Source organism: Elgaria multicarinata, chromosome 10 (genome assembly GCF_023053635.1).
Source record: "Elgaria multicarinata webbii isolate HBS135686 ecotype San Diego chromosome 10, rElgMul1.1.pri, whole genome shotgun sequence".
Taxonomy (NCBI): domain Eukaryota; kingdom Metazoa; phylum Chordata; class Lepidosauria; order Squamata; family Anguidae; genus Elgaria; species Elgaria multicarinata.
In genome coordinates this window covers 93,614,229-93,628,469 of record NC_086180.1, presented here as the reverse complement: position 1 = coordinate 93,628,469, position 14,241 = coordinate 93,614,229, and the positions used below count along the sequence as shown (strand labels likewise).

The 14,241-nt window shown below is 39.2% G+C and overlaps 1 protein-coding gene across 2 annotated transcripts in view; it reads right to left on the bottom strand.

Moving 5' to 3' along the window:
• Positions 1–284: 284 nt before the first annotated feature.
• Positions 285–14,241, bottom strand: part of PPP2R2C (protein phosphatase 2 regulatory subunit Bgamma) — a 303,850-nt gene continuing 289,893 nt past the window's right edge. For both annotated transcript variants that reach the window (XM_063135823.1, XM_063135824.1), the window contains one exon: positions 285–653. In XM_063135823.1, the coding sequence (XP_062991893.1) occupies positions 362–653 (292 nt within the window). In that variant the 3' untranslated portion in view covers positions 285–361. The remainder of the gene's footprint in view (positions 654–14,241) is intronic.

Sequence of the window (14,241 nt, the reverse complement as noted above, 5' to 3'; positions counted from 1 at the left end):
TGATAATAGAACTCCTAGTTAATAAGCATCTATTTATCACGTACTCAGTAGCCCAATTTGCTTTGGTAGCCAAGAAGCTGCAGGCCTGCCACTTCAAGAAATATGATGTACTATAAATCTTATCTTTTTAGATTTGAGTGGTCAACTTGCTTATAGCAGATGGCAAATAGGGTTTGTTCTTATCAGCGTTGCTAAATTTGCAATTTTTATTTAAGTCAAAGTTTTGTATTGGGAAAGGTCTCTTTAACATTTTTATACATTGTAAAGGCCTATGGCTATGTACCATAAAAGATTTAATATCACAACTGGAGCAATGATCATACCTATCACCTCTCCAAGGACTTGTTTATAAAGAGGAATCCTAGTGAATTTCAGAATTCATTTTATCTTGAAAAATGTACAGGTTGTTTGTGGCTGCAATAGCAATGATATTCTCAGTTGGGTGCCATGCTGTGTGCAAGATCTTCCTGGTAAAATCCAAACTATCAACACTGATGTCATCTCTCCTCCTCTTGCCTCCAATAAACACTCTACGAGGTTTGAGAATTGCTCGTGGCTTCCTGTTGTCTCGGGAGGCCTCTAAAGTAACGTCACGCTTTGAATTCCGGTCAAACATTCGAAAGAAGTTGTTATATGCTCCTGTCATAATGACACTGCAGATAAAGAAAAATAGGATGAATGTTAAATTGCCAACCAAGTGCACCAGGAGATTCATCTGCACAAGTACCATTGAAATTAGGTGTACTGTTGAACACCTCCCATTTCTTTCAATGGGCATTGCTAAAGAAAATTCAGTTGTATTTTTTAAAAAAAATAATTTAAAATTTTAAGTAGGCTGAGTGGGAAATTGGAGCCCTACAGTAGTGGCCACAGGAGGTAACCATGAAACCCAGTGCATTTCTCCAAGCAGCAAAGGAAGCATCTCTGCCACATGGTATGGCAGGGTTTGGTATGGGAATGGTTCTCCATAGCAAAGCATGACAAGGCAGACCCCAGGTTTTGCTGGTAGCAGTAAAGCCAGATGCAGCCCAAAAGGATGGCAGCGGGTGGAGCTGTGGAAATTGGGCCTAGATTGACCAAGTGCAAATCAGGGCCCTAGTGGGCAGAGAAGATGGTAGGAGTGTGCTATTAATATTTCTAGACTACATTTAAGCATAAAAGTTTGCAAAAGAACATTTACATAATAAAATGATATACATTAATAAAAGGGAGAATAGAATGGGCAGGGTGACTGGGAATACACCACCACCACCACCCACCCAATGGTTACTTTTTCTCACCAAGGCAGAGGGTGTCAGGCCTCCTTCTCTCTTCCTCCCCTAATAAGGGTGAGGAAGAACAGTCAGGAGGGGTGGTGGCTCACTCCTTCATCCTTGTTTCCACCCAAATCAGATCCAGGTTGAGCAATTGGCACTAGAGGGGACAGACTAAAGCATCTTTCCACAAGCAGGTCAACACATTTGTTTGGATTGTGAAACATTGGGGCTAGTGTTTAGCCTTCAAAAAGGCTAAACAGGAGAAATGCCCTGGCCCCAATCCTATCCTCAGAAGATGAGGATGGAATTCCAATTATTAGAGCCATGATTGCCAGAATGTGAAGCATTGAAGAAAGCAAAGGGGATAGTGCAGCATAAGAAATGGGCAATAGGCATTTTTCTTCATTTACAATTTTACTAAATATGTGTAAGAGTGGGTTATTAGAGTTTGTTGGCATAGCATAGACAAAGAAGCCTTAGGGGGCATAGAATGGGTTTAAATGTATGTACAAGTGATGGGGTAATGTTTTAATATTAAGGGGGCAAGAAGGCATACATACATAAAAATTGGATCAAGGGTTAGATGCTTTGGTTTAGATAACGCATGATGAAATATGATTTGATATTGCTGAAAGATAATAGTCATAAGAACTTGTGAGTTGTACCAACAATATGTAATTCTTTTAATTCCTGACATGTGTGGCTGATAACTTTCTCCTACTGAAAGAGGAGGAAGGAACTAAAGGATCCTTGACTTGATACTGACCAATAGGGATGACTTAGTGGATAAAGTGGCAGTTACAGGAACTCTGGGGGAAAGTGACTACGTCATACTTGAGTTCTTCAATTTAAAGGAAGCAAAAGATGAGTGTAGCCATACACATACTCTGGATTTGAGGAAAGCTGATTTTAATAAACTGAGAACTATGGTAAGTAAGGTCCCATGGCAAGTGGCCCTAATGAGAAAAGGAGTCCAAGATGGGTGGAAGTATTTAAAAAAGGAAATTTTAAATGCACAATTACAAACAATTCCAACAAGGAATAAAGATACAAGACAACAGAAGAAACCAATGTGGCTCCACAAAAAGCTTAGAAATAACCTGAAAACAAAAAGGATACATATAGGAAGTGGAAGGAAGGCCAGGCCACAAAAGAAGAGTACAGACAGGTAGCACAGAATTGCTGAAAATGCATCAGGAAAGCTAAAGCTGAGAATGAACTGAGATTAGCAAGGGATGCTAAAAGCAATAAAAAGGCTTTCTTCAGATATGCAAATAGTAAAAGACAGAGGAAAGAAATGGGGGCTCAGCTGCTTAATGAAGATGGCAACTTGATAACAGATGACAAAGAAAAGGTCAAAGTTCTCAATTCCTACTTTTGCTCAGTCTTCTCCAAAAAGTGGGTCTATGACCCCGCCCTCCTGGAAAAGGTGAAGTACAAGCTGAAGGGGCAGGATTGCAGTTTGAGATTGATAAACAAATGGCCAAGGAACACCTAATTTCTTTGAATGAGTTCAAATCTCCAAGGCCCAATGAACTGCATCCTAAAGTAATGAAGGAGCTAGCAGAAGAACTCTCAGAACCACTGTCTATTATCTTTGTGAAATCATGGAAGACAGGTGAAGTGCCGGACGAGCAGAGGAGGGCTAATGATGTTCCTATCTTCAAAAAGGGCAAAAAGGGGGAACCTGGGAACTACAGACCAGTCAGTCTGACATACATCACTGGGAAATTTTTGGAGCAGATTATAAAGAAATCAATCTGTAAGCACCTTGAAAATAAAGCAGTGATTACTAGAAGCCAGCATGGATTTGTCAAGAACAAATCCTGTCAGATTAAACTGATCTCATTTTTTGATCAGGTAACCTCCCTTGTGGACAGTGGGAATGCTGTGGGCATAATATATCTTGACTTCAGCAAACCTTTTGACAAAGTCCCCTATAACATTATGATTAACAAACTAGCTAAAAGTGGGCTAGACGGAACAACTATTATTTGGATTCACAGTTGGCTACAGAACTGGACTCAAAAGAGCGCTTATCAATGGTACCTTCTCAAACTGGGGGGAGCTAATCAGTGGGATACTGCAGGGTTCAGTCCTGGGCCCAGCACTCTTCAACATTTTTATTAATGATTTGGATGTGGAGGTGCAGGGAATGCTTATCAAATTTGCAGATGGTCATGTGAAGACCGGCCAAGATGGCTGTGGTCTTGTTCATGCCTTCTAACTCATGAGAACAGCTCTCAAGGACCATCTTAGAAAAAACCAGTTTGCTGAGCTGAGCACTCTTCCCCAAAAACAACACCTGGGGAGTTATCAGCCTAGCCCAAGGTCAGGCTAATTGGGTGTTGATTTGTTTCAGCTGTGAGAAGGGCCCACATCTGAAAGGGAGGGAGCGGAGGCCTGAGGGGGCTTGGGATTGGCTATGATGGGTCATGGTATTGACAAGTTGGTAAAAGGATAAAGGAGTGGGCATCCAGGGGCCAGCTGTCTTCCCTGGAACTCCTCACATGTGGAGTGGGAGATCCCCAGCAAGCTGGGTCACTGCTTGGTTTTAAAAAGGCTTTTTTGTGTTTTAATGCCTGGATGCTCCAGGGATGACCAGCTGCCTTTGAGGCATGGTTTATGGTGTGCTAATGTTTTAACTGCTGCTAAATTCCCTCTAACCTCTTCAAGAGGCAGCTGAACAACCATCTGTCAGGACTGCTTTAAATGGATTCCGGCATTGAGCAGGGGGTTGGACTTGATTGTCTTATAGGACCCTTCCAACTCTACTATTCTATGATTCCATGATTCTAGGTAAAAGTCCAGGGTGATGGAAAGGTAAGGTTGTGGTTTAGAAAATCCCCATGTCTAGAAGAACAGAGATATAAACTAGACAGTTGACCAAATGAAAATTTGAAGTAGGGATAAACAAGTACATCAGAAGGGATGGAACATTCTGGGAAGAGGATGGTGTATATTGATGATGTGGACCAATAGACTTAGATAGTTATATAAATAAAAATGTAAATGTTCGTTCGAAACAGATGTTATATCTCCAAAAGTTCTTCACCGTTTGCTTTGAAATTTTGACGCAACGTTGCATTCGAATATGCGAGCGTTGTTATGTAACTATGTTCTATATGGGGACAAAAGTTTGTCTTAAAATCAAAGAAATAGGCCTCCTCAAAACCAGTCCTGCTGATCATTGTGACATCGCCAACCAGTAGGCCAATCCACTGCTTCTGCCTCCTCTCCTATTTGCATGTTCTCTCCTATTTGCTCTTATAGGTCATTGTGACATCACCAACCAGTAGGCCAATCCACTGCCTCTGCCTCCTCTCCTATTTGCACGTTCTCTCACAATTGGCTGAGTGAATATAAATGCCACACCTGTGACAGTTACACGTTCTGAAGAAAGGTAACTGCCAGGAGTTTCCACTAACCTCCTCACCGTAAAAACATCCTTTTTTAAAAACCAAACAATCTGCTTTACTTCATCCAAATAATGCCTCGCAGAAGATCACACTTAGGTCGTTGTACTCGCAGAGCGGAAGCACTGTGATGAGAAATTGCAAATCAGACTGAGGAAGAACGGGCATCAGCAAACGAGAAAAAAAGAAAAAGAATGCCTCAAATACGTGCCAAGGAACCAGCCAAGCAACGTTCAGCCAGACTTGAGGATGCATGATTGCAAGCATGGCAATCGCGTTCTACAGCTTCAGATCTGCTTTGTTCTCAACAGAATGAATGTGACAGGCTGAGAGTGGCTGAAAGACGTCATCGAGAAACAGCACATCAGCGTCAAACACGACTCCGTGGTAAACAATCACACGATTACAATCGCCTTGCATTCCGGTACAACCCAGCTGATGATTATAGTTTGAGGCGGCATGTTCTCATCGGCACTGTGACTGAAGTGTGTCCTTATTGCAAGGCTCTTAAATTTAATGGAGAAACAAAAGGAATGTGTTGCGCTGCTGGAAAAATTAAACTGCCTCAACTTGGAGAACCACCAGAGCCATTACAAACTTTGCTTGCCGGATATACCGCAGAATCAAAGCATTTCCTATCTAACACCAGGAAATACAACTCATGCTTCCAAATGACATCGCTCGGCGCAGAAATCATCACAGCTCCATTTATGCCAACTTTCAAAGTCAAAGGACAAATTTATCATAAAGCCGGCTCCTTCCTTCCGTTTCAAGATAGTCAACATAAATTCCTACAAATGTATTTCATTGGTGATGGCAATGATGAATTGAATGCATGCTGCGGAATTTATACCGGCATAAAAAGGTCCATCATTTCAAAACTGCAACAGCTACTTCACGAAAAAAACAATTTAGTACATTTGTTCCAAACAGCAATTGGCATGATGCCATCTGATACACACAAGATTGTTATTCATGCTGACAAAATGCCTGCTGGAGAACATGTGCGAAGATTCAATGCTCCAACTATAGACGAAGTGGCAATTGTTATAGTCGGAGATCAATCTTGACAGGACCTTTCAAAGGTGAAGATGTCCCCATTCCTCGCATTCCTATGATTCCAACAGATATGCCATTTCAATTTAAGAGATTGCAATTCCCAATTTGATTGGCGTTTGCAATCACCATCAACAAAGCTCAGGGCCAATCTTTAGAATTGTGCGGTTTAGATCTAGACACAGATTACTTCTCACATGGACAATTATATGTTGCGTGTTCTAGAGTCAGCAAACCAGACAAACTCTATATCTACACAGACAATAGAACAACTAAAATATTGTATATCCACAAGCATTGTGAAATTAAACATATTAGAAACATCTGCTTTGTCTTTTCTTTCTTTTCAGTTTAACCAGACTGAGCCACAGCAACACGTGGCAGGGTACAGCTAGTTTTAGAATAAATTACTATGTATTAGGAGGGAGGTCTTTGTCTTTGAGAAGGGCTTTTAAGTCTGAAAGAGGAGGAAAATGCCTTTCCTTTTCCTGCAGGATATTGCTCTGAGTCTAGCATATAGGCCTCAGCTTCTTGGTTTTGCCTGAGAGAAAGTCCACTACTCCCACTCAGCTGGCACAGCTTGGGTGGGAGAATCAGCAGTTACAGTGGGGAGGAGGGGAATAAAGGACTCAAGTGCAGGCACACATGGGCCATGTAAGGTAGGGGCAGGGCCGAGCCTATAAAGGCTTGGCCCCACCCCGTTCTTGGCCTCTCTGTTTTTTTCAGCTGCATGAGGGTAGTGCTTTCCAGAAGAGATCTCATCTGAGGCCTCCGCAGGATCCAGCGGTGGTGCGGTGGCAAGTTTTGGTAGGAATGATTCCTGACAGCAAAGTCTGGGGATGGCATGGCATTTGGGGATCTGGTGGCAGCAATCTCAGCACTGGTTGCAGCAATTTCAGCGGCAGTTCTTGGCCCATTCTCAGAGGCAGCAGCAGCACTGGTCCAGGCTTGACGGGGATGCAGCACAGCTGCACTCCGTTCCTGAACACCAGCTTCTAGTCTGCACAAGCACCCTCCCAAAGACATCTGAACAGGCCATTCTCTGGCTGCGGCTGTGAGTGGGGCTTCCCCTTTTGGCCTCTTCTGCGTGCCCCGGCCAACTCGGGCCCATGTGTGCGGTTCACAGTTTAGGCAGAGGGCACTGGCCTTGTGGCATCTTTACACCCCCACCTTAATAGCCCTACCAGGGAGGGTTGGCTTAAGTGTGCCCACACTTCCCTCAAAGACACAAGCCTGTGCTTGGCCTAACGTGTGAGAGTGGGTGGGCTATAGGTGCATCCACACACACACCCTCTTCATCTGTTCCTCAGCAGGTGTGATCCAGGCTTTCCTGCATGGACTGGGGCCATGGAGAACTGTGACTTTTCAGTCTTTACAATAAAAAGCCCAGGTGTACTCAGTATTAAGGCTGCCTTCCAATAATAAATAAATGAGAGTCAGTGTGGTGGAGTGGTTAGAACTTTAGATTGAGACTCATGAGATGTCAGATCTAGTATCCACACAGCCATGAATGAAGCTTTAGGCCAGTTAATGGCTCTTTGCATATCTTATTACAGAGGGTTGCTGTGACAGTAAAGTGGAGAGGAGGAGTATCATTTAAGCTGCATGGATTTTTTAAATATAATATTGCCATGAGTCCTGGTAGTCCTCAATTAATCTCTATTTTGCCTGCCATATTCTTGGGCTGGATAATGAAGTCAGCGACACCTGGTAATGCAGCCAGATGTCCTGGTTCCTGGAATTGGCCCTTGTGTACCAAGGTCCTATGCCTGGTGTGCTTGGAATCTGGGAGAGGTGAGTGACAGAAGCCATGCAGTCCATGGACCTCTGCACACAGCCATTCTACAAATGAATGTGTACAGATTTCAGCTTTTTCAGAGCTGAGAGAGGAGCATGAGACATTATGGCCCATCCTAGTCCAAATCTAAATCTTTATTATGCAACCAAAATAGGTTTTAGCCAACATCATCAACATCAACAATAGACACCACAAGCTACAATATAAAACAGAGTATTATAGTAGTTCGGTCATGGGGGCAGAGCCTAGCATTCAAATGATGCAGTAACATTCTTTCCAGCTCCAGATGTCTGAAGCCTAGAAACACATTTATCTCCATATGATTGGCACAATAAAGTGAGTAATTTTCATTAACAATTTCATGAATCCTCCGTGCAGCTGAAAAGTGTAAAAAAGTACCTTTCAGAGCAGCCGGAGAAAGCCTGTAGCTTACTTTCAGTTTGCTGGAAGGGAACAGCATGGAAGGTACTAAAAATAACTTTGATGAGACACAGGCAGTTTTAAGTGAAAGAGAATTATATCCTTATCTGAAACTGAAGCACAGAGAGGATACCAATTAACTTGCTCTGGAAATAAATTGTTGGTGGTGAAGGAGGAGTAAGGGGGAGTAAAAAGAAAGAGCGATTAAACTGAAGTGCCGAATCTTAAATGCCAAATAAAAATAAAAAATAGGGAAAAACAATTTGGACCAGAACCAAAGCACACCCCTCTGATAAATCAGCAGCCAGATTAGAAAAAGAAGAAGAAACTATACAGGATGATCTGGCAACAAAATCACAGGCTGACGAAGAGGAGAAAATGGTGGAGAAGTCTGGAAGTAATCATTCAGGCAAGATGAATGGCACAGGGCCAAAAACAGTGCAGGATGATATCCTATCTAAGTTGGCAGACATGATACAGAAAAATAATGAAGTTCTACTCTGGAAAATGGAGGGAAATAAGGATAAGGTTATCAAAACTGTGCTGGAAGGAGTAAACAAATCAATGTTGGAGCTTAAGAAGGATGTGAAACAAACGAAGTCAGAAGTCCAACAATTATCGAAGCAGGTGGATGCGAATCAACAGCAGATGAACAACTTAACGTAAGTTTTGATCAGCATGAATTGAGACTGATTCACTTGGAAGATCAACCCAGACGTCCAAATCTGCACTTAAGAAATTTCCCTGAAATGCAGGGTGAGAATTTGAGAACAAGCATTTTGGGGTGGTTTAAGGAGCTGGCTGCAGATATGGATCTGGCACTGCAAGACGTTGAGAGAATACATGGAGTGGCTGGAGGGCGATCCAGTGCAATGCCTCGAGATATCCTGGTTAGATTTGCCAACTACTATAAAAAGGAGCAGTTTATGAAGAAAATCAGGCAAATAACAACACTGAAGTATCAAGAAACACCAGTTCAAATCTACAACGATCTGTGCCCACAAACCATTGAATGAAGGAGAAGTGTCAGACCAATAATAGCAACGCTTAAGAGGGTGGGGATTGCTTATTCATGGGGATATCCGGTGTTCCTGAGATTTATGCGTGAAGGAAGACAACATAGAATAACATTGCTGGAACAGGGAATGCTTAAGCTTAGACAATTAGGGATAGATGATGAGATGTCAACCCAGCCAGAAGGAGAAGATGAAGAACGTCCTGGTCCAAGTGGGGAGTAAAAGATTTAATAAAAATTGGAGGGAGGGAAAGGGAAGGAGATAAGAAGAATGAGCTGGAGGGCTTACTGCATCGGGACTGTGGGTTCTATCTTCCCCCCTTAAAGGTTGAATAGCCATGACTGCAGCGTTCCACCTATGGAGAAGTAAAGGGGGGAGTAGAAGAGGGGGGAGGGGAGGGAGGGGAGGGAATAGAATAAAAATTGTGATTGTTAGTTGGTTTAAGTTTAATTTAGTAGTGTTGTTAATGTGGGTGTGCACAAGGGATCTACAAAGAGCAAAACAAATATATTATGGATAAGAAAGTACGTATCTCAACACTCAATGTGAAAGGTCTTGGGGCAGTTGTAAAGAGGAAGAGAATAGAACAATTGTTAAACAAAGATGGGGCCAATTTTATCTTTCTACAAGAAACTCATCAGGCTAAAGAGGGTGCAAATGTGTTACGCCTAAAGTGGTCAGTGCTGTATGAGAAGTCATTGGGGACTTCAAAAAAAATATATGGTGTGGCTATAATTATCTTGAAGAAATGTGGATTTAGTGTACTAAAGAGTAAAAGGGATGGGAAAGGGAGATACAGGGGCAAATGGCAGGGGTGTATTATACCTTAGTTAATATTTATGCCCCTAATGAGAGGCAAAGAGAATTCTATAGGGAAGTACTTAGAGAAATGGAGGAAATAAAAAAAGGGCATGTAATATTAGCTGGAGATTTCAATATGGTGATGGATAATAATTTAGATAAGTCAAACCCCACTGCCCGAGAAAGGAGGAATAATATTACAATTTTAAATAAAATGATAAAGGAAAAGGACTTTACTGATGTTTGGCAAATGACAAGGGCGGGGGAGGTTGGCTACACTTTTTATTCACCAGTTTAAAGAACATTTTCAAGGATAGACTATATCTTTGTTTCAAAAGAATTAGCAATAAAGGTTTGTAACACACAACTAGGGGTAATTAAAGTAACTGACCACGCATTGGTAAACATGGATTTTAAAGTGAAAAGGGACTACAGAGAAGCTAATAGATGGAAGTTTAACACTAGAATGTTAAAATATGAAAAGGTAGTGGAGAAGATGGAGAAAGAGTTACAAGAGATATGGGAAATTAACGAGAATGGGGAATGTCCCCCATCAGTATTGTGGGATACAATGAAGGCTGTAGCTAGGGGGATTTGTATTAGAGAAACGTGTAAATTAAGGAGACAACAAGAGGAGATAGAGAAAAAATTGGAGGATGAAGTTAAGAAGCTCGAAAGAGACTATCTGCAAAGTAGAAATAAACAAATCCTAACAAAATTACAAGCAAAAAAGAAGGAATTAGAAAATAGAAATTTAGAAGAAGTACAGAAGAATTTGATTTATTTAAAAAGAGAGTATTTTGAGAATAGTAATAGGAATTCTAAGGTGTTGGCTAGGGCCACACAAATGAAAAAGACAAAGAACTCAATAGGGATAGTTAAAGATAAATTGGGGAAGCCATTTTGGGCCAGCTATGAATGGAAAAATATTTATTTATTTATTTATTTATTTATTACATTTTTATACCGCCCAATAGCCGAAGCTCTCTGGGCAGTTCATAAAAATTAAAACCATAATAAAACAACCAACAGGTTAAAAGCACAAATACAAAATACAATATAAAAAGCACAACCAGGATAAAACCACGCAGCAAAATTGATATAAGATTAAAATACAGAGTTAAAACAGTAAGATTTAAATTTAAGTTAAAATTAAATGTTAAAATACTGAGATAATAAAAAGGTCTTCAGCTTCAAGGTCTTCAATTTTCCAAGAATTTTATCAGGAACTATATAAGGAAAGAGTCACATTGAAGACAAGAATGGGAAGCTATATAGAAAAACATATAAAGATAGGTCTGAAGAGGGAAGATAAAGATTTAATGGGAAGATATATTACTCAAAGAGAAATAGAAGAAGTTATAGATAAATTAAAAGTGGGAAATCCCCTGGTACAGATGGATTGGGATCAGAGTATTATAAAACATTTTAAAAAATAGTGCCGAAATTAATGAAATTGCATAATGGAATAATAGAAGGAGATAAGATACCACCATCGTGGGAACAGTCAGTAATTATATTAATTCCAAAGCTGGATAAGGACTTGACAGTCCCAGATTCATACAGACCTATCTCATTAATAAATCAAGATGCTAAAATTTTATCTGCTATAATGGCGAAGCGAATGAACACATTTATAGGTAATTATATTGGGAAGGATCAGTGTGGCTTTGTAGCGGGAAGACAAATGCATAATTTGGTGGGAAGTGTTCTAAACATAATACAGGAGATAAAAAAGAGAAAAATGAAAGCAGGAATAATAGCTTTAGATATATTCAAAGCGTTTGATTGTGTGAGTTGGCCAGCATTAAAGATGATAATAGAAAAGATGGGATTTGGGGAAAGATTTAAAGGTCTAATAGAACAATTATATTCACGAAATTTAGCTTCAGTAGTTGTAAATGATGGAGTTACAGAAAAAATACAACTTGCCTGAGGAACAAGACAAGGTTGCCCGCTTTCACTGGTTTTATTTGTATTGGTCATAGAACTATTGGTAAATGTGATAAGAGAGGACGATGTTATTGAGGGAGTAGGATGGATAGAATAAAACATCATCTGAGGGAGTTTGAGGAAGTGACGGGATTAAAAATAAATCGGACGAAGTCAGAGCTGATGTTGTTTAATTATAGTAAAAAAGAGGAGAGAGATTGGGAGAGTAAAGAGAAGAATATGAAAGTTAAAGAAATAATAAAATATTTGGGAATTAAGCTTACTAGGAATTTAGAAGATCTAGAAAAGGAAAATTTAAATAGTTTGAAAAAAGAAGTTATGAGTAAACTAGAAAAATATAAAAGGATAAACTTATCTTGGTTTGGAAGAATAGCCCTAATAAAAAATGAGGATTTTACCAAAAGTAATTTTTTTATTTAGAATGATGCCAATAAGAATATCAGAAAAAGAATTAAAAAGTTGGCAAAGTATAGTAAATAACTTTTGCAATGGAGATAGAAAGGTGAGATTAAACAAAAAAAGTTGGTATGTAATGCAAAAAAAAAAAAAAGGAGGGCTAGGGCTCCCAAACTTAAAGTTATATCACGTAGCTAATAGGTTGAGACATGTAGTAGAAAGTATGATAGGACTAGGAGATTTAAGTTGGTTGGAGGAAAAAAGGGAGAGGATATAGAATGGAAATTAGAAAATATATTTTTCAGAGATTATGCAAAGAAATGGGGGAAGAAATAGAGAACCCTCTTTTAAAAAATTACTGGGAAATATGGTGATTATATAAAAAGGACTTACTTTCGAGTATTTCCCCAATATCACCAGTGATAATGATGAGGAACTTTCCGGGAAATTTAAAAGACAAGTTGGGAAAAAGTTTAATAGAGAGAAAGGTAATGAAGTTAAAAGATTGGCTAGAAAAGATGAGAACTAGGGAAGAAATAAAGGAGAGACTAAAAGAGGGAAATATAACGTGGTTAAATTATCTTCAACTAGAACAGTGGACGAAGAAATGGTTAAAGGATAATGGAGAGTGTAGAGCCATTACGAAATTCAAGGAGCTGATCTTAAAAAAAGAAAATGAGAAAAGAGAAAATAAACTAATAAAAGGTTTAATGAGTGAAATATATACAATATTAGTGGAAAAGGGGGAGACGGAAAGTGTAGGCAAGATGGTATGGGAAACTGACTTGAAGGAACAAATAAGGCAACAGAGTTGGGAAGGGATATGGAAACAACAAGTGTTGAGAAATATGTCTGTAAGGATAAAAGAAAACTATTATAAGATTGTTTGGAGGTGGTACCTAACCCCGGTAAAATTAAATAAAATTAAATAAGATGAATTCAGCAACATGCTGGAGAGGTTGTCAAGAGAAAGGAACGTATTTACATATGTGATGGGAATGTGAATTTGTACAAAAATTATGGAAAATGGTGTTTAAAGAGATAAAAGGAATTTTAGGAATGGAGATTGAAGAGACACCTATAGTGGCATTGTTATCATTATATGGAGAATTGAATTGTAATAAAGAGGCAAAAGAATTGATAACAAATTTGTTAACAGCAGCAAGATTAATGATATCTAGGAACTGGAAGGTTCAAGGGGATTATCATATAGAAGATTGGTATAAAGAAATATGGGATATCGCTATTAATGATAAATTAACATGTAATATAAAAGTTAGAAGAGGAATGATAAAAATGAATGATTTTGAGGGAATATGGAAACAGTTTCTAGAATTTGCATTATTAAAGGGGAGAGGGAAAACACCTCCAGAGGAAGCAATGAGATTTTGGAAACATGAATAAGATCCCGTGGTTCGGGGGAGCACTTTTATGTTAAGTATGATTATGTTAAAGAGAATTAAGTTAGAATATATGTTTATCAAATGTTTATTTTATATTATTGTGTATTATGTAGTATAATAATAAAGAAAGAAAGAAAAAAAAGTAGTTCGGTCACAATAATATATATTAATTACAGTTCTGTTAATTAATCAGGATATAAATTATAGCATCCCATATCCTAGACCAGGTCATTGTCCTCTATCACAGTTCTCAGCTGAACTGCTTTAACTGCGAACCAAGCTATGCTTAATAGAATGGACTTAGATGAATTTGTAAGTAGGTAAATAATTTTATCCATATCATTAAGATTGGCTGCTTGTACTAGGTGTCTCTTTAGATATTTATCTCTAGGGCTTCTATAGAGTTTACAGTGTAGTATGTAATGTATTGTGTCCTTCACCTCCTGACTTCCACAGATGCATAAGTGTTGATCTCTGGGGATGTTGTTATATCTCCCATCTCTAAAATTTGTTTTCATTGTCTGGAAGCGCAAATCAATAATGGCTTTAAAGAGAAAAGGGGACGTAATTGCTGAGAGATATTTCTCTTCCTGATGAGTGAATTTTAAGCAAGGGAAGCTAGAAGAGAATCTCAATATTCTAATTGCATCCATGTCCAGCTTAGCATAATATTCCTGTAGTCTGTCTTTAATAATTTTGTGACTGTGTTGAATATCAGTTACCATT